Source organism: Salvelinus alpinus, chromosome 3 (assembly GCF_045679555.1).
Source record: "Salvelinus alpinus chromosome 3, SLU_Salpinus.1, whole genome shotgun sequence".
Taxonomy (NCBI): domain Eukaryota; kingdom Metazoa; phylum Chordata; class Actinopteri; order Salmoniformes; family Salmonidae; genus Salvelinus; species Salvelinus alpinus.
The window spans coordinates 77,931,849-77,952,610 of NC_092088.1; the positions used below are offsets into that span (position 1 = coordinate 77,931,849).

General features: G+C 41.7%; 1 protein-coding gene across 2 annotated transcripts; it reads left to right on the forward strand.

The window, feature by feature from the left end:
* Positions 1 to 594: 594 nt before the first annotated feature.
* On the forward strand, positions 595 to 13,630 carry LOC139571403 (ras-related C3 botulinum toxin substrate 3-like). 2 transcript variants are annotated; one of them, XM_071394243.1, is made up of 6 exons: positions 595 to 774; positions 2,637 to 2,708; positions 3,327 to 3,444; positions 3,618 to 3,680; positions 4,155 to 4,314; positions 12,128 to 13,630. In XM_071394243.1, the coding sequence occupies exons 1-6, from the start codon at positions 740 to 742 to the stop codon at positions 12,256 to 12,258; spliced, it is 579 nt and encodes a 192-aa protein (XP_071250344.1). In that variant the 5' UTR covers positions 595 to 739; the 3' UTR covers positions 12,259 to 13,630. The 2 variants fall into 2 exon arrangements, with proteins under 2 accessions (XP_071250344.1, XP_071250345.1); XM_071394244.1 differs by lacking the exon at positions 12,128 to 13,630 and adding an exon at positions 7,185 to 7,217 and having other exon boundaries at positions 610 to 774.
* The last annotated feature ends 7,132 nt before the right edge of the window (positions 13,631 to 20,762 follow it).

The window sequence follows — 20,762 nt, forward strand, 5'->3', positions numbered from 1 at the left end:
CCATAGACAAACATTGGCAGTAGAATGGCCTGTACTGAAGAGCTCAATGAATTTCAACGTTGCACCGTCATAGGATGCCACCTTTCCAACAAGTCAGTTTGTCAAATTTCTGCCCTGCTAGAGCTGCCATTGGACTCTGGAGCAGTGGAAACACATTCTCTCTATATTAATGCCCTGGATTTTGGAATGAGAGGTAATACATTTTTGTGTTCACACGCTACTACATCAGATTTGAAGATGTAGTCTCTGATATCAATAACTGACAATGAATAATTTACATATCATATTTTAAGCTTGTATTGCCAATTCAACAAATCAAACATTTAATGGTGTGTAATGTACTATTTAAAAAAACAAAATTGCACTGCAGTTTTTTGATTGATACTGTGCATCTTATCAATAATGTTTTGGGGGGATTTCAAAATTATTGCATACATTTTTGGCTAAATTGTCAACAAAGATTCCGTCTTTTTAATCCATGGTTGTTGTCGAAACACTGGGTAAAATACAAACTCCTCAAACAAGAGAAAGGGGAAAATTGACTTCTGATGCTCACTGGCCCTTTAAGTATGCTCTGTCTTTTCTGGTGTTTTCAGGCGTCTCTCGTCACCGACCCTTTTCACTGCGGCTCGAAAGCAGAGCGGACTGACCCGCTTCAGATCTAAATCACTGCTAGCGCTCATTGTGAGATACAGCAACCACTTCTGTAGGCTTTCTGAAACTGCCTAGACCTTTGCAAATGCAAGCAATTAAATGTGTGGTGGTCGGGGACGGGTAAGAACCTCATTGATAAACGAAGAGAATTCCCTCATCCTGTGTGTGTGCGTGAGACCAGCGATGCGGTCATGTTTGGGAGATGATTGTAAAATATAATGTGAGACGTCGGGATGTGTAAAATGTGGAGTTGTGTATTTTCACGCTGAGAAAACGCCCAGGCTGTAGCGATGCTATGGGAAACATACTCGCCTTGTAGGCCATCGGGAATCAGGCTTCATCAGTGACGATGCGGGCTAAGGAATTTCTACGCGTTGTTTTATTATAATTTCAATTTACAGCCCTTTCTTCCCATGTTTTATGAAGGAATCTATTCAGTTATTCCGTTTTTATTTTCCTTCCATCATTTACTACCATGTAAGCTACATTATTTGGGAGTTGGTATGAAAAAGGCGAGATGGTACAGCAGGTCTATGTAGATACAGCAGGTCTATGTAGTTAACTACAGGAAGCATTGATCCTTTATCTGACTGGTTTTGTCCTTAACTCCCCTAAGCCTAGGCTAAATGTTGATATCTACAGTGCCTTACTAATGCCAAATCCCGGTTGGAGGATTTGTGAAAACTAAGGGTTATTAATCAATCAGAGTATTAGTGTAATATTAATATTTCATATGTTAATCTGTAATTCCCAGAGCAACCCACAATATACTTTTAGTGGCCTGCTCAAAAAAAAAAAAAATTCACTACCCCTCCCTCCTTCTCCCCCCTCTTTCCCAGTTCCCTCATACTCCTTACTCCCAACCCAGCCAAGCAAAGTCAATGACCCCAAATCTGTTTTATAGTAGCACTTAAACTGTCAGTCTGTCTCACTACTGCTCCCTCTGTTCATCCACACATACACTCATTCTTACGCAGACCATTCACCTCCTACCCGGCAAATCCACCATAAATTTGTTCATATCATTCTGACGTACTGGATGCACAGACACAGACACCGCTGTCACCAACCCTTCCTGTGTTGTGTGTTTGTCGATAACAGGGATGGGGTAGTAGGGCGTGAGGGAGTAGTATGTCCCTCATGCAAAGTGAAAATAGGCCAATGTCTGTGTGATACTTAACCTGAGAGAGAGACAAAGACAGCAGGCATACACAAACTGAGTACCAGCCTACCTAGAAGTCTACCTACCTCAGCAGCTTTTTTTAGGGTCATTATTAGGCTTGTGTTTTCTCTAGCAGTGAGTAAAGCGAGGGTGTGTGTCTCTCTACTTATTATTTAAAAAACATTTAATTGAAGGGCTTTAATGGCATGGGAAACATATATTGACATTGCCAAAGCAAGTGAACTAGATAATAAACCATACAAATTAACAGTAAACATTACACTCACACAATTTCCAAAATAATAAAGACATTTCAAATGTCATATTATGTGCAAATAGTTAAAGTACAAAGGGGAAAATAAATATGGGTTGTATTTACAATGGTGTTGGTTCTTAACTGGTTGCCCTCGAGGCAATAGGTCACAAATCTTGCTGCTGTGGCACACTGGTATTTCACACAGTAGATATGGGAGTTTATCAAAATTGGCTTTGTTTTCAAATTCTTTGTGTAACCTGAGGGAAATATGTGTCTCTAATATTGTCATACATTTGGCAGGAGTTTAGGAAGTGCAGCTCAGTTTCCACCTCATTTTGTGGGCAGTGTGCACATAGGCAGACCTGGCTCTCAACAGAAGACAGGCTATAGACAGGCCTTTAAGTCTGTAAATAGTCAAAGCTTTCCTTAAGTTTGGGTCAGTCACAGTGGTCAGGTATTCTGCCACTGTGTACTCTCTGTTTAGGGCCAAATGGTATTCTAGTTTGCTGTTTTTTCCAATGTGTCAAGTAATGATCTTTTAGTTTTCCCATGATTTTTTCTCAGGGCTGTGGGTAAGACCTGTTTGCTGATCAGCTACACCACCAATGCCTTCCCCGGAGAGTACATACCCACTGTGTGAGTACACACACACACACACAATGCATGGATGCGAGTGAGTCTGCTTGCCTCTATGTAGTGTTTGTATTTTACATTTATACTATACACAGAGCTGTATATATTAGGTGTCTACTATTACACAGAGCTGTATATATTAGGTGTCTACTATTACACAGAGCTGTATATATTAGGTGTCTACTATTACACAGAGCTGTATTTTAGGTGTCTGCGCTATATACAGAGCTGTATTTTAGGCGTCTACGCTATACACAGAGCTGTATTTTAGGCGTCTACGCTATACACAGAGCTGTATTTTAGGCGTCTACGCTATACACAGAGCTGTATTTTAGGCGTCTACGCTATACACAGAGCTGTATTTTAGGCGTCTACGCTATACACAGAGCTGTATTTTAGGCGTCTACGCTATACACAGAGCTGTATTTTAGGCGTCTACGCTATACACAGAGCTGTATTTTAGGCGTCTACGCTATACACAGAGCTGTATTTTAGGCGTCTACGCTATACACAGAGCTGTATTTTAGGCATTTACGCTATACACAGAGTTGTATTTTAGGTGTCTACGCTATACACAGAGCTGGCATCCGGACATAAAGAGATGGTTTCCTCTCCCTGTAGCTTTGACAACTACTCTGCCAATGTGATGGTCGATGGGAAACCAGTGAATCTGGGTCTATGGGATACAGCAGGACAGGAAGACTACGACAGACTCCGACCACTGTCCTATCCACAGACGGTAACACACACACAGCTTCTAACCCATTATCTTTCTGCGAAGGATTGATTTGCTATCTACTAATGGCAGAAGAGCTATTCTTCCAGTCTGTCCCATGTGGAGTCAGGTGATTCCATGGTTGGTTGATCTCAGTGGTTTCATCCTAAGGTCTGTCTCTCTATGGTTCTCCCCAGGATGTGTTCTTGATATGCTTCTCCTTGGTCAGCCCGGCCTCCTTTGAGAACGTCCGAGCTAAGGTCAGTACTGAACCTACCTGCTCAGACACAGGAACAGGGGACCTGCCGAGCCTGACCTAAAGATGCACATCTATAGCTCTCCCTGGTTCATGTTCTATAACTATAGTCCTGATATAGAGAGAGTTTGGCCATTGTGGTTTCAACTCAAAAGCATTACGGTGCTCTTAGATGACATCACACACCTTTCTGTGTGTCAAACTCTCTTTGTATATGACTCTGGTTCAAAGTGATGATTCACTAAATTTGATTTGGTGTTTTTAAAGGATGTGTGAGGTTTTTCAGCAGTGTCTAATGGTGTTCTATTGTATTTTACTGCGTTCTGCTATTCTGTTCTTCACTATCCATAATAGTCCTGTAAGCCATCTATGTCCCTAGATCAGATTAGAGGTTTTATTTCTATAGTTCTGTTCTACCCAGCCTTGATCTCCATATTTGACCTAATGACCTTTACCCTCTGTATGTGGCGTGTCTCAGTGGTACCCAGAGGTGAGACACCACTGCCCCAACACCCCCATCATCCTGGTGGGCACCAAGCTGGATCTGAGAGATGACAAGGACACTATGGAGAGGCTGAGGGACAAGAAGCTGTCCCCCATCACCTACCCCCAGGGCCTGGCCATGGCACGGGAGATAGGTTAGTCTGTGTGGATGTCTGCCCATCCATGCCCACATTCAGAACAGCTAATGTATTTTTATTTTTATTGGTATTTGTATTTATTATGGATCGCCATTAGGCAGCAGCTACTCTTCCTGGGATCCAGCAAAATGTAAGGCAGTTATACAATTTTAAAAACATTGCAATACATTCACAGATTTCACAACACACTGTGTGCCCTCAGGCCCCTACTCCACCACTACCACATATCTACAATACAAAATGCGTGTGTCTAGTGCGTATGTAATCGTGTGTATGCATGTGTCTGTGCCTATGTTTGTTGCTTCAAAGTCCCTGCTGTTCCATAAAGTGTATTTTTATCTGTTTATTAAATCACATTTTACTGCTTGCATCAGTTACTTGATGTGGAATAGAGTTCCATGTAGTCCTGGCTCTATGCAGTGCTGTGAACCTTCCATAATCTGTTCTGGACTTGGGGACTGTGAAGAGACCTCTTGTGGCATGTCTTGTGGGGTATGCATGGGTGTCCGAGCTGTGCGCCAGTAGCCCAAACAGACACCTTGGTGCACTCAACATGTCAATACCTCTCATAAATACAAGTAGTGATGAAGTCAATCTCTCCTCCACTTTGAGCCAGGAGAGATTGACATGCATATTATTGTTAGTTCTCTGTGTATATCCAAGGGCCAGCTGTGCTGCCCTGTTCTGAACCAGTTGTAATTTTCCTAAGTCCCTTTTTGTGGCACCTGACCACACGACTGAACAGTAGTCCAAGTGGAACAAAACTAGGGCTTGTAGGACCTGCCTTGTTGATAGTTTTGTTAAGAAGGTAGAGCAGCACTTTATTATGGACAGACTGATTATGATTATGGACAGACCTGATCTTAGCTACTGTTGTATCAACATGTTTTGACCATGACAGTTTAAAATCCAGGGTTACTCCAAGCAGTTTAGTCACCTCAACTTGCTCAAATTCCACATTATTTATTACAAGATTTAGTTGCGGTTTAGTGAATGATTTGTCCCAAATACAATGCTTTTAGTTTTATAAATATTTAGGACTAACTTATTCCTTGCCAACCACTCTGAAACTAACTGCAGCTCTTTGTTAAGTGTTGCAGTAATTTCAGTCACTGTAGTAGCTGACGTGTATAGTGTTGAGTCATCCGCATACATAGAAACTGGCTTTACTCAAAGCCAGTGGCATGTCATTAGTAAAGATTGAAAAAAGTAAGAGGCCTAGACAGCTGCCCTGGGGAATTCCTGATTCTACCTAGATTATGTTCAAATTGTATTGGTCACATACACATGGTGAGCAGATGTTATTGCGAGTGTAGCGAAATGCTTGTGCTTCTAGTTCCGACAGTGCAGCAATATCTAACAAGTAATATCTAACATTTCCACAACAAATACCTAATGGAATAAGGAATTGAATGGAATAAGAATATATAAATATATGGATGAGCAATGACCGAGCAGCATAAGCTAAGATGCAATAGATAGTATAGAATACAGTATATACATATGAGATGAGTAATGCAAGATATGTAAACATTAAAGGTTACATTATTAAAGTGACTAGTGTTCCATTTATTAAAGTGGCCATTTATTGAAGAAGCTTCTCCTATATGTTGGAGAGGCTTCCATTAAAAAACACCCTCTGTGTTCTGTTAGACAGGTAACTCTTTATCCACAATATAGTAGGGGGTGTAAAGCCATAAAACATATGTTTTTCCGGCAGCAGACTATGATCGATAATGTCAAAAGCCGCACTGAAGTCTAAAAAAACAGCCCCCACAATCTTTTCATCAATTTCTCTCAGCCAATCATCAGTCATTTGTATAAGTGCTGTGCTTGTTGAATGTCCATCCCTATAAGCATGCTGAAATTCTGTTGTCAATTTGTTTACTGTAATATAGCATTGTATCTGGTCAAACACGATTTTTTCCAAAACTTTCCTAAGGGTTGGTAACAGGCTGATTGGTCGGCTAGTTGAGCCAGTAAAGGGGGCTTTACTATTCTTAGTTAACATAATTACTTTTGCTTCCCTCCAGGCCTGAGGGCACACACTTTCTAGTGGGCTTAAATTGAAAATATGGCAAATAGGAGTGGAAATATCGTCCGCTATTATCCTCCGTAATTTTCCCTCTAAGTTGTCAGACCCTGGTGTTTTGTCATTGTTGATAGACAACAATAATTGTTTCACCTTTTCCACACTCACTTTACGGAATTCAAAATTACAATATTTGTCTTTTATAGATTGGTCAGATATACTTTGATGTGTAGTGTCAACGTTTGTTGCTGGCATGTCATCCCTAAGTTTGCTAATCTTGCCAATGAAAAGAAAGCATTAAAGTAGTTGGCAATATCAGTTGGTTTTGTGATAAATGAGCCGTCTGATTCAATGAATGATGGGGTGGAGTTTGCCCTTTTCCCAAAATGTAATTTAAGATGCTCTAAAGCTTTTTACTATCATTCTTTATGTCATTTATCTTTGTTTCACAGTGTAGTTTCTTCTTTTTATTCAGTTTAGTCACATGATTTCTCAATTTGCAATACGTTTGCCAATTGGTTGTGGAGCCAGACTTATTTGCCATTCCTTTAGCCTCATCCCTCTCAAACATAATTTTTTTAAATTCCTCATCAATCCACATGGATTTTACAGTTTTTACAGTAATTTTCTTTTTTACCTTGATTTAACTAGGCAAGTCAGTTAAGAGCAAAAAAATCACATACATGATAATTTCACAGGTTATCCTGATACTGACAGTTAACACTTGGTGGTCTATAGCTGCTTCCCACGAGAATGGGCTTTAGGTGAGGCAGATGAACCTGTAGCCATATTACTTCAACAGTATTTAACATGAGATCCTCTCTAATCTTTACAGGAATGTGTTTCTGAATATAAACAGCAACACCCCCACCACTGGCATCTCTGTCTTTTCTGTTAATGTTAACCTTGTATTGCTACCACTGTATCATCAATAGAACTAAGTGAGTTTCAGAATATGAATGTCATCTGTTACTAGCAAATTATTGATTTCAGCTACATATGTTAACACGGGCTATTTTGAGCACTTTTCTTCTGGGATGCTTCCTTGTTATCATTGCTTTACTGGGAAGCTTAGCAGAAGTAGAGATGCTCATGTTATTTATGTTAGTGCAGGGTGAGCTGCACACAGTGGACTTCCTACTAGGGCACACCGCCTCAGTGCTAACAGTATAAATCTGGTTCATAGGAACATGATTACAGCATACAATAGCTGTAGGATCAGCAGAGGCATTCAAGGCAGTTAGAGGGACATACATTAGGTTACTTACATTGTGTCTACCAACGCCCCTGGGATAATGTACATTTGCTGAAGTATTATGACAACTCACTGTCACAATGGTAGGGATTAAATGAGCTGGACTGGGTCATTGATAAGTCATTGTCTCAATGCAGCCTTATAATGCTGTGAAAGGATCCAGGAACCCAAATGATTTGGGTGGATCCCATCCTCCTTATAAAACGTGTTTTGTTTCCAGAAGGTATCGAAATTGTCAACAAACTTTACACCCATTTGAGCTGCAATAATCGGATATCCAGTTGTGAAGAGAAAGAATCCTGCAAAAGCGTTCATGCCACGATTCATTGAGGGCACAGGGCCAAATATGATGGGTATTTTTTTTAGTGTCTAGCAGAGTCAATCAGCTCTTTAAAATCCAGTTTCAACTGTTCAAAGCTGTCCTTCATAATGTCATTAAAACCCACATGGACTACGATAGAATCAATTTGCCCTGATGTAGTACATTCGGGAGCAGCTTAGTAATGTAATTTACTCGAGCTCCGGAATAGGAACAGTCACATTTCTTACCATGGAGCTGCCCAAAATCACGGCTGGCGAGAAGGACGAGGAAATCCGCCCACTCCCATGCTTCACAGGATGGTGCAGGCCTCCAACAGATGGAGAGGTCCCCCTCAATTCAGAGCAGGGACGGAAGGTTGCCAACGTCGACTTTGAAATCGTAGGAGTAGGCACTGCGGCCGCAGACACCGGTACCCCCAGCGGCGAAGGTGCAGCAAGATCAAGCTCCTGGATGGCGAAACAATTCATTATTTGAATCCTCCGGACCTCTCGGTGGGAGTGTAGACTGCTTTGTGGGAGGCCGCTGTCTTTAGCTTCCACGGCTCGTGACATGCGACCATCGTTGATTGCCTTGCTCCTCTTGCTGTGCTCCTTCGACTCCGCTATAAGATGGAGGAGCTCCAGGCAACACCGGCCAGTCGGATAACGACAAACGACAAGGCGGAGATGCATCCAACAAGCGCAAACGCCATCCAGCCACCGGCGTAGAAAAGGTCATCATTCCACTCTGCGTTTTCCCCAGTTTCTTACGTGGACTGGCAACATGCGTGATCAAGGAAGCCACCTCATGCCTATAATCCTTGGCAAGCAAACAATTGCCGCATTGTAACTCTGAGTGATCCGGTTTGTCCTGAAACAATGCGTAGACCGAGGGCTCCATTGGAAAACTCATCTGGGACTAACTTCGTTAGCTTGATGGCTAGCAGCTTAGCAGCTCTGTCAAGCAGGCTTCAACCTGTCTGTTAAGTGGGATTCCGGGACAAGAAATAGCAGTCGTAGCTGTTAAAAGCTAACCGTGTTGCGGAATCCACACTAAAACAGGTTCAGTATTTATATTTAACGAATATTGGTTATGTTTTTGTCAAATATAACAAACGGAGTATTTCCAGCATGCAGTGTTCAGCTGCGCACTCTGACGTCACATTCGGTGTGATGATTTGGGGTCTTGGCAGATTTGGATTTGGTTAATATGCTATGCTATAGTGCAGGGGTACTCAACTACTATTTGAGAAGGTCCAATGACATAAATTTCCTAGGTGGCAAAGGTCCGGATGGATATCGTCCTTTATCGGCGCTGTGGTACAGCGTAGTAACAAACCTAGTCGTCTACGACTTAGGAAACATGTTGTTATATAAAATGTACATTAAATACATGAAATGATACTAAGAACTTGAATTAATTACAACTTCTTTCGAATCTAAATGTGTAACATTGCTGAAGAACAAAAGTAGTTGCATAATTGTCTAGGCAAACAGTGCATTGTGAACCATTGTACATGAGCCTTGAATTAACTTACATGTTTTGTTAAATAAAGTCTGTTTTCTGAAGAACAAAGGAGAGTTGAACAAAAATAACTATCTGAATGCACAGAACGTTACTGTGGGCCATGGAATATTCATGTACAATTCACTCTGGGCCATTGCATCAATGAGAGAAATGACACTTTCTGTCTCTTGCCAAAGCTTTGAACTTTGGCACAAATGGTGTGAGAGCAACTCTGAGACACTGGTGCAGGTGTTCATTGGGGAGCCTGGTGTGGTATTTGTTAATTGTGGAGAAGGCTGATTCACAGCTGTATGTGGAGCCAAACACATTCAGGATGTATAGTGCCAGTATCTTGAGAACAGGGACATCAGCTGCAGTCACCATCTTTCCCCAGAAAGTGACAGGATCACAATCACCAGCCTGCTCCTTTAAAAACACATTTTCTTGCAGCTTAATCATTTCCATTTCAGTGATGTAACATCTACAACTTTGTCACATTTTTGACCACACATTTTTGAAGTGGTTCTGGATGAGCAGCAGCAGTTCTCTTCCAACAGCGAAGTCATCAAAGCGTGCCTTGAAGTTATCCATCAGCTTCTGGATGAAATCTACATGGTTGGAAACCTCTGTCTCCTGGAAAGCCCGGACTGCTGTTATCATATCACACACTGTGTTGTCCCATCCCTGCAGTTTAACATTCAGTTGATTAAGGTGTGATGTAATGTCTGTCAAAAATGCAACTGTTTCCATCTTCTCTTCATCTTCCAAAAACTCAAACTGAGTTGCCTTGTCACTCTTTTGCTCTGATAAAAAAACTTTTATTTTCTCCTGAATGCCCCAAAAGTGTTCCAAAACTCTGCTTTTGCTGAGCCATCTGACATTGTTGTGCAGTAGTAAGTCATCAACTGGCATTGGCCTCTGTCATAATGCCTCGGGTGATGTTGTAGGGATGATGTTGCTCTCAAGTTGATCAGTTTCATTGTCGTCATGACCTCAGAATACTATTTTCCCAGACTGGCACACAGGACAGATTGATGGATGATGCAGTCACATGATGTCAGGGTGGTCCTCTTTCAAACGTGCAACCAGTCCCCTCCCTCTTCCTGTCATGTCTGGAGCTCCATCTGTGGTGGTGGAGACCACGGACATCAGATCTGTCCCCCTTTTTGTCAGCATCCCTTTGATGGCCTCATGGATATCCTCTCCCTGTGTGTGTGCTTCTAGATGGGTTAAGCCCAACAGCTCCTCACAGAATTCCTTCTTTGTTTTTCGTAAAATAATCTGACGAACACCAGAAGCTGGGCATTATCAGTGTTATCTGTTGATTTCATCAAGAGATAATGAAATGCATGGTGCGTTCTGAATGACCGCATCAAATGGTGAAGTTAAATCTTCAGCTAATATTTCAGTTCTCCTCATTGCTGTGAATCTGACAGCACGATCTGTTTGATCTTTTCTCTGAGCTCATCCTTTTTGTTCACCTTCAAGGAAGGTGTCAGCATCTTCACACATGCATCCTTTTACCATCTCAGCGTCTGAAAAAGTTTTTGTGTTTCCCCAAAACCCAAGCTATCCTCAGTGAACACTCCATTGCACGTTGTTAGTCTGTCAGGGAATTGACAAGGACTTTGGTGGACCTTTTTCATATTGGGATTTGAATTGGTTAATCTTGTTTGTTCTCGCCTGTGTGTGTGTAGGGGATACATCTGATCGAATTTACTATGCCTGGTGTCATAATGGCGCCTAACATTGGCACTTTTTACAAGAGTTAAGGACTTGCTGCATATCCGGCACATTGGTTTTGTGCTAGTTGCGGGGAGAATGAATTAAAAACTGTTCAGTCCAGTCGTTTTTCAATAAACAGTTTTTAGAGTCAACGTTATAATTTTTTTAAACAAGCCATATAAACAAAGAGCTTAGTCACCAGTATATCTGTGATATTAACAGTTGAACTGCGGTCACATCTTTCTGTTTCTTTCTGCCTGCTTGTCCCAAGGTTCCGCGGAGGTTATTTGGATTGATGTGATTTTATTTGCATATAACCACGCTATTGGATTAGACGGGGTACTTGTAGAGGTGGGCGTTGCTTCATGAGAGAGCGAGAAAGAGGCTGCTGCGCCTGTTTTTTTTTTATTTAAAAGCTGTCTAACGAGGCACACCTGTTAATTGAAATGCATTCCAGGTGACTACCTACTACTGTACCTAATGAAGCTGGTTGACAAAATACCAAGAGTGTGCAAAGCTGTCATCTTAGCAAAGGGTGGCTACTTTGAAGAATCTCAAATATATTTTGATTTGTTAACACTTTTTCAGTTACTACTTGATTCCATGTGTTATTTCATAGTTTGGATGTCTTCACTATTATTCTACAATAAAGTAGGTGTGTCCAAACTTTTCACTGGTACTGTATATATAAAAAATTACAGCGTTTTCACAAATTTGATATAATCGTGAAGCCCATTCAAAAGATTAGGGGATATGATACCGAAATATAGCGGAAGGGGTGGTTATTTTCACAGGGTATTGCCCCAAACAGCAAGTGACCCTCTGTGCTTGATGTCATATTTCTGAGTCTGTACCTTTTTAAAGGGATAGTGCAAGATTTTGGCAATTAAGCCCTTTATCTATTTACTAAGTGTCAGATGAACTAATGGATAAAATACTTAATTTTATTATAGATGTGTAATAAAGATGTTTGTTTGTGTGTGGCGGTCAGGTGCTGTGAAGTACCTGGAGTGCTCGGCCCTGACCCAGCGAGGGTTGAAGACGGTATTTGACGAGGCCATCCGTGCTGTGCTGTGCCCCCCACCCGTCAAGAAGAGGGGCAAGAGGTGCACAGTGTTCTGAGGGCTCTTATTGTTCCAGGATAAACCTCCAACATAGTGGCCATCGTCATGACGATACATCTGGTACACTAAAACATCACCATAACAATCACTACTTCTCTTCGGGACAAGTCCTAACTTGAAACACCACGTAACGGAAATTTAACTGACGTTTGTGTAAATAATCGATTCATGTCAATGGAATATTTGATCTCAAGTTAGGAATTGGCCCCAAGAGAAATAAATACTGGCATTTTTTTTACAGTAGGAAAACAATTTGATCGGGTGTAAAGATGTGTTGCCATTTGTTTGTTTTACACAGAGGAAAGCACTCCTCTGTGGACAGTTAAGGTGTCTACTCTCACTCATACAACCCTGCTCCCTCTCAGTCCTGTTAGCTTGAGTTGATACAGGACTCAAAACAGTCTGTACTGTGAATCTGTCGCTCTGGGTTGAAGTTGCCCTTAGGTACAGATCTAGGATCAGTGTTCCCACCTCAAGTCCCAAACTTGACCATTACGGCGAAAAAACACATGACCTTAGATCAGTGATTAGGGGCAATTTCACCCTACTCTGAAGTGAATAATATGACAAACAGACAAGAATGACAAACATGGGAGCTGTACAACCTGGCTACCTGAGGAATGCCTCTGATGGAGGTGCTTGTATTGGTTTAAACGATCTGTCTTAATTTTCCAATTATTTGAATCTACTCATGCATGTCACTGTATGTGTGAGAGAGTCAAATGTCACACAGTGTCACGTTTCTGGTACTATTACTGTATTGTAGTGGCTCTTTAATTCCAAAAGAAAAGGATAATACTAACCAGGTTTCCATCCAACCTTTTTAGTGGAAACACTTTCATGTGCAAATATTGATATATTAACTGTCATGGAATACCCGCACTGCATCTGCAAACTGTTGTCTTGAGCGCACATGCCCATACCAGAGTGGGCACATTTGCTATTTAACAACAACAAAAAATGTTTTTGAGTTGAATGCAATGGACTTGTATTCGGAACATGGGAATTTAACCGCAAAAGTAATTTTTATGTGCCCAACGTCATCACACAGACTTTTATCTACAAGTCAATTTGATTGAAACATATCTCTGGTGGGAAACTGCACATTTGTTGAAGGTGGATTTTAGAATTTGTGCATAAAAATCTGCAGCCAATTGGATGGAAACCTAACTAGTAACTCACTTTTAATCTAGAGGTCTCATATCGCAAAACAATGTAATTAATTAACGAGTGCGTTTCTGTGGTTGTTGTAGACCTGCAGTATAACTGTTTCGTCCCCTCTGGTGGTGAGATACTGGAATGCATTCTTCTCTGTCATCAAATAAAATAAAATTGTATTTGGCACATGCTCTGAATACAACGGTTGTGGACCTTACCGTGAAATGCTTACAAGCCCCTAAACAATGCAGTTTTAAGAAAATGGAGTTAAGAAAATATTTACTAAATAAACTAAAGTAAAAAGTGTAACACAATAAAAATACAATAACGAGGCTATATACAGGGGGTACAGGTACCGCGTCAATGTGCGGGGGTACAGGTTAGTTGAGGTAATTTGTACATGTAGGTAGGGGTAAAGTGAATATGCATAGATAATAAACAGCGAGTAGCAGCAGTGTAAAAAATAAAAGGGTTGGGGGGGGGGGGGTCAATGCAAATAGTCCAGGTGGCCATTTTGGTGAATTGTGTGTTATGGCTTGGGGGTAGAAGCTGTTAACTTCTCTAGGATAGGGGGCAGCATTTTCACGTTTGGATGAAAAGCATACCCAAATTCAACTGCCAGCTACTCATTCCCAGAAGATAAGATATGCATATTATTAGTAGATTTGGATAGAAAACACTCTGAAGTTTCTAAAACTGTTTGAATCATGTCTGTGAGTATAACATAACTTATTTAGCAGGCAAAACCCCAAGGACAAACCATTCAGATCTTCTTTTTTTTTTTTAGGTCACTCTCTTTTCAATGGGGTTTCATTGGGAATACAGATTTCTAATTGACCTTCTTGCAGTTCCTACCGCTTCCACTGGATGTCAACAGTCTTTGGAATTGGTTGAGGTTTTTTCCTTTGTGTAATGAAGAAGTACGGCCATCTTGAACGAGGTTCACTGGAAGTTTACAGTTAGTTAGAGGCGCGTGACCAGAAAGCTAGCTACAGTTTGTTTTAATCCTGTATTGATCACAGATCATCCCGTCTTCAATTTTATCGATTATTTACGTTAAAAAATACCTAAAGTTGTATTAGAAAAGTAGTTTGAAATGTTTTGGCAAAGTTTACAGGTAACTTTTGAGATATTTTGTAGTCACGTTTCACAAGTTGGAACCGGTGTTTTTCTGGATCAAACGCGCCAAATAAATGGACATATATCGACCGAATTAATCGAACAAAAGGACCATTTGTGATGTTTATGAGACATATTGGAGTGCCAACAACAGAAGCTCGTCAAAGGTAAGGCATGAATTATATTTTTTATTTTTTGCGTTTTGTGTCGTGCCTGCAGGGTTGAAATATATGCTTCTCTCTCTTTGTTTACTCTGTTGCTATCCTCAGATAATAGCATCATTTGCTTTCGCCGAAAAGCCTATTTGAATTCTGACACGTTGGCTGGATTCACAACCAGTGTAGCTTTAATTTGGTATCTTTCATATGTGATTTAATGAAAGTTAAATTTTTATAGTAATTTATTTGAATTTGGCGCTCTGCATTTTCTCTGGCTTTTGGCCAAGTGAGACAGTAGCGTCCCGCCTAAACTAAGATTTTTGGATATAAATATGAACTTTACCGAACATAACATACATGTATTGTGTAACATGAAGACCTATGAAAATCATCAAAGGTTAGTGATTAATTTTCTCTATTTCTGCTTTTTGTTACTCCTCTCTTTGGCTGGAAAAATGGCTGTGTTCTTCTGTGACTTGGCTCTGACCTAACATAATCATTTGGTGTGCTTTCGTCGTAAAGCCTATTTGAATTCTGACATGTTGGCTGGATTCACAACAAGTGTAGCTTTAATTTGGTATCTTTCATGTGTGATTTCATGAAAGTTTGATTTTTATAGTAATTTATTTGAATTTGGCACTCTGCATTTTTACTGGCTTTTGGCCAAGTGGGACGTTAACTTCTCTGGGATATGTGGGACGCTAAGGAGCCTTTTGGACTTAGACTTGGTGCTCCGGTACCGCTTGCCATGCGGTAGCAGAGAGAACAGTCTATGACTTGGGTGACTGGAGTCTTTGACAATTTTTGGGGTGCTTTCCTCTGATACTGCCCAGTATATAGGTCCTGGATGGCAGGAAGCTTGGCCCCAGTGATGTACTGGGCCATACGCACTACCCTCTGTAGTGTTTTATGCTCGAATGCCGAGCAGTTGCCATACCAGGAGGTGATGCAAATGGTCAGGATGCTTTTGATGGTGCAGCTGTAGAACCTTTGAAAGATCTGGGGACCCATGCCAAGTCTTTTCAGTCTCCTGAGAGGGAAAAGGTGTTGTCGTGCCCTCTTCACAACTGTCTTGGTGTGTTTGGAGTGGACCATGATAGTTTGTTGCTGATGTGGACACCAAGGAACTTGAAACTCTCGACCTGCTCCACTACAGACCCGTCGATGTGAATGGGGGTGTGTTTGGCCCTCCTTTTCCTGTAGTCCACGATCAGCTCCTTTGTCTTGCTTACGTTTTGGGAGAAGTTGTTGTTGTCCTGGCACCACACTGCCAGGTCTCTGACCTCCTCCCTAGAGGCTGTCTCATTGTTGTCGGTGATCAGGCCTACCACCGTTGTGTCGTCAACAAACTTAATGATGGTGTTGGAGTCGTGCTTGACCACGCAGTTGTGGGTGAACAAGGAGTACAGGAGGAGACTAACCACGCACCCCTGAGGGGCCCCTGTGTTGAGGATCAGTGTGGTAGATGTGATGTTTCCTACCCTTACTACCTGGAGGCGGCCCGTCAGGACATCCAGGATCCAGATGCAGAGGGAGGTGTTTAGTCCCAGGGTCCTTAGCTTAGTGATGAGCTTTGTGGGCACTATGGTGTTGAACGCTGAGCTGTAGTCAATGAACAGCATTCTCACATAGGTGTTCCTTTTGTCCAGGTGGGATTTAATCTTAGTCCTGTATTGACACTTTGCCTGTTTGATGGTTTGTCTGAGGGCATAGTAGGATTTTTTCCGTGTCCCGCTCCTTGAAATCGGCAGCTCTAGCCTTTAGTTCGGTGCGGATGTTGCCTGTAATCCATGGCTTCTGGTTGGAATATATACGTACGGTCACTGTGGGGACGACGTCGTCAATGCACTTCTTGATAAAACCGGTGATTTGAGGTGGTATATTCCTCAATGCCATTGGATGAATCCTGGAACGTATTCCAGTCTGTGCTAGCAAAACCAGTCCTGTAGCATAATTTTTTTTATTTTACCTTTATTTAACCAGGTAGGCCAGTTGAGAACATGTTCTCATTTACAACTGCGACCTGGCCAAGATCAAGCAAAGCGGTGCGACACAAACAACAACAGAGTTACACATGGGATAAACAAACATACAGTCAATAACACAATAGAAAAATCTGTATACAGTGTGTGCAAATGTAGTAAGATTAGGGAGGTAAGGCAATATATAGGCCGTAGTGGCGAAATAATTACAATTTAGCAATTAAACACTGGAGTGATATATGTGCAGAAGATGAATGTGCGAGTAGAGATACTGGGGTGCAAAGGAGCTAAAATAACAATATGGGGATGAGGTAGTTGGGTGGGCTATTTACAGATGGGCTGTGCACAGGTGCAAGGATCGGTAAGCTGCTCTGACAGCTGATGCTTAAACCTAGTGAGGGAGATGTCATTCTCCAGCTTCAGTGATTTTTGCAATTCGAATCCAGTCAAGGAAAGGCGGCCAAAGGAGGAGTTGGCTTTGGGGATGACCTGTGAAATATACCTGCTGGAGCGTGTGCTGTGGGTGCTGCTATGGTGACCTGAGATACGGCGGGGCTTTACATAAAAGACTTGTAGATGACCTGGAGCCAGTGGGTTTGGAGATGAATATGAAGCGAGGGCCAGCCAACGAGAGCATACAGGTCGCAGTGGTGGGTAGTATATGGGGCTTTGATGACAAAACGGATGGCCTTGTGGTAGACTACATCCAGTTTGCTGGTTAGAGTGTTGTACGCTATTTTGTAAATGACATCGCCAAAGTCAAGGATCGGTAGGATGGTCAGTTTTACGAGAGTATGTTTGGCAGCATGAGTGAAGGATGCTTTGTTGGGAAATAGGAAGCTGATTATAGATTTCATTTTGGATTGGAGAAGCTTAATGTGAGTCTGGAAGGAGAGTTTTCAGTCTAACCAGACACCTAGGTATTTGTAGTTGTCCACATATTCTAAGTCAGAACCGTCAAGAGTGGTGATGCTAGACGGATGGGCGGGTGCGGGCAGCGATCGGTTGAAGAGCATGCATTTTGTTTTACTTGCATTTAAGAGCAGTTGGAGGCCACGGAAGGAGTGTTGTATGGCATTGAAGCTCGTCTGGAGGTTTGTTAACACTGTCCAAAGAAGGGCCAGAAGTATACAGAATGGTGTCGTCTGCGTAGAGGTGGATCAGAGAATCACCAGCAGCAAGAGCAACATCATTGATGTATACAGAGAAAAGAGTCGGCTTGATCATCCATGTCATCTGACCGCTTCCGTATTGAGTGAGTCACTGGTACTTCCTGCTTTAGTTTTTGCTTGTAAGCAGCAATCAGGAGGATAGAATTATGGTCAGATTTGCCAAATGGAGGCCGAGGGAGAGCATTGTACTCGTCCCTGTGTGTGGAGTAAAGATGGTCTTCTCTGGTTGCACTTGTGACATTCTGGTAGAAATTAGGTAAAACGGATTTAAGTTTGCCTGCATTAACGTCCCCGGCCACTAGGAGCGGCGCTTCTGGATGAGCATTTTTTTGTTTGCTTATGGCATTTTACAGCTCGTTGAGTGCGGTCCTAGTGCCAGCATCGATTTGTGGTGGTAAATAGACGGCTACAAAAAATATAGATGAGAACTCTCTTGGTAGATAATTTGGTCTGCAGTTTATCATGAGGTACTCTACCTCAGGCGAGCAATACTTTGAGACTTCCTTTATTATTAGACATTGCGCACAAGCTGTTATTGACAAATAGGCACACACCACCACCCCTTGTCTTACCGGACGTGGCTGTTCTGTCCTACCGATGCACGGAAAACTCAGCCAACTATATTATCCGTGTCGTTGTTCAGCCACGACTCTGTGAAACATAAGATATTACAGTGTTTAATGTCCCGCTGGTAGGATAGTCAATAACTTAGCTCATCCAGTTTATTCTCCAGTGATTGCACGTTGGCCAATTTAACGGATGGTGGAGGCGGGATACCCACTCACCGACGAATTCTCACAAGGCACCCGGATCTGCGTCCCCTGTATCTCCGTCTTTTCTTCATGCGAATGACAGGGATTTGGGCCTGGTCTGGGAGCAACAGTATATCTTTCGCGTCAGACTTATTCAAGAAAAAATCTTCAGCCAGTTCGAGGTAAGTAATCGCTGTTCTGATATCCATAAGCTGTTTTTGGTCATAAGAGACGGTAGCAGCAACATTATGTACAAAATACGTTAAAAACAATGCAAAAAAAACACAAAATAGCCCAATTTGGTTAGGAGCCCGTAAAACGGCAGCCATCCCCTCAGGCACCATTATTATTTGTCATAAAAATGTTGTTTGGCATCACAACTGTCTGGTTGAATAATGAGTGTCTGGTCCTGTCCAAGTTGTCAATACTGCCTCTGGGTAGACATTTTTCCTCAGACACAGATCTAGGAGCAGCTAACCATTCCTCAGTCATAACTTCATCCTATTCCCCAATGCTGTAGATCAGAATTCTGAAAATATACTAAATACTACTGCACAGATATGCACTCGTGATTCAAACCCATTGTTATTAAGAAAGCTTTTTTTAATGCACTGGCAATGAGATGACTTGTATAATGGTTTAATTATTTTTCTTTTGTGACTTCACATGTCAGTGTTGTGAAATATTTACATTTTGTATAATAAATACAAATGTATATGCAACAAGTTTTAGTGGTGTTTTGAAGTGTACAAGTGTGTTTAATTAATTTAATCATTCTTTGTGATGTGTGTGGCTTTTAATTTTTTAGCAAGAAACCACGGCTCCTGTTCCCAGACCAATGTGATTGTTTTGAATGCATTCTGTCATGATACAAATGTGTAAAGATCAAGCGTGGTTAATTTGCATACTTACAGATTTCTGATTCTGAAGAATGGAGGCAGGACTCCAGTCCAAATACTCCTGTCTTCCCCATTCACAGCCTCCTCTGGTTGACCAATCACAATCACAGCGGTCTCTTCCTTGCCTCTGTCCAACACCACACCTTGTAAAGGTATGAGTACCCCTACTTAACCAGTAAATATTCCCACTTATAAGGAACAGACACTCCTAGAGAAACAGAAAGTATCTCTTTATACTCAGCTGCTGAGTCTGGAAGTGTCAGATCCAACATGGCAAAATCCAAGGATTCCATCAGTGGTCCCATCTGTCTGGATGTACTGAAGGATCCTTTGGGTATTCCCTGTGGACACAGCTACTGTATGGGATGTATTAAAGACTGCTTTGATCAGGATGATCATAAGGGTGTCTACAGCTGTCCCCGGTGCAGACAGACATTCATCCCAAGGCCTGTTCTGAACAGAAACCCTCTGCTGGCTGAATTGGTGGAGAATCTGAAGAAGACAGGACTCCAAGCTGCTCCTCCTGCTCACTATTATGCTGGACCTGGAGATGTGGCCTGTGACTCCTGTACTGGGAGAAACTCAAAGCTGTCAAGTCCTGTCTGGTATGTCTGGCCTCTTTCTGTGTGTCTGGCCACCATATTTCAGTCCTGCCTAAAGACCTACCTCTACAACCCCCTCCCCTTCTCACTTCTCAAACACCCACACTCTTTCTCCCACTCACACACACACATACACACGCACAATACTCATACACTCTTTCCCTTCCACGAGTCCTACCTCCTACTCTTTGTTTCATGCTGTTTTGTTGACATTTTTGTTTGTGTTTCTTCTCTAGAATTGTTAAGTGACATTGGATCCTTGAAATGCGCTATATAAGTAGCCTGTATTATTATTATTCATATTATTATCAATATTGTTGTTGTTGTCTTAATCATCATCATCATATTATTATTAACATTGTCATCATTGGTGCAAACTGGTGAGGGCCCAAAAAGGTGACACTTGTTTTGTTTTTTTGCACTGAAACGTGCAAAAAAATCCGTGCTAGGGGGAAATGCAGGTTTTAACTAATTAAACAACAAAGAATATGATCTACATGATCAGTCTCTGTGTGTAAAATAAGTGGTTAATGTGAACCTAACTCAGGTAAAGAAAGCAATTCAATGTTATTTGTTGCCTTGACTTTACTGCAAATGACACAAGTCTTGAGAAAAAACAATACACTTATATTGCAGTTAGCCATGACAGCCTTTATAATA

What these genes read in the sequence shown, in the direction of transcription:
- LOC139571403 (XM_071394243.1), top strand. Translation starts at nt 740, where the DNA reads ATGCAAGCAATTAAATGTGTGGTGGTCGGGGACGG. An exon ending in TGTGTGGTGGTCGGGGACGG is followed by an intron (nt 775 to 2,636) that starts GTAAGAACCTCA and finishes ATTTTTTCTCAG; the next exon opens with GGCTGTGGGTAAGACCTGTT. An exon ending in CACTGTCCTATCCACAGACG is followed by an intron (nt 3,445 to 3,617) that starts GTAACACACACA and finishes GGTTCTCCCCAG; the next exon opens with GATGTGTTCTTGATATGCTT.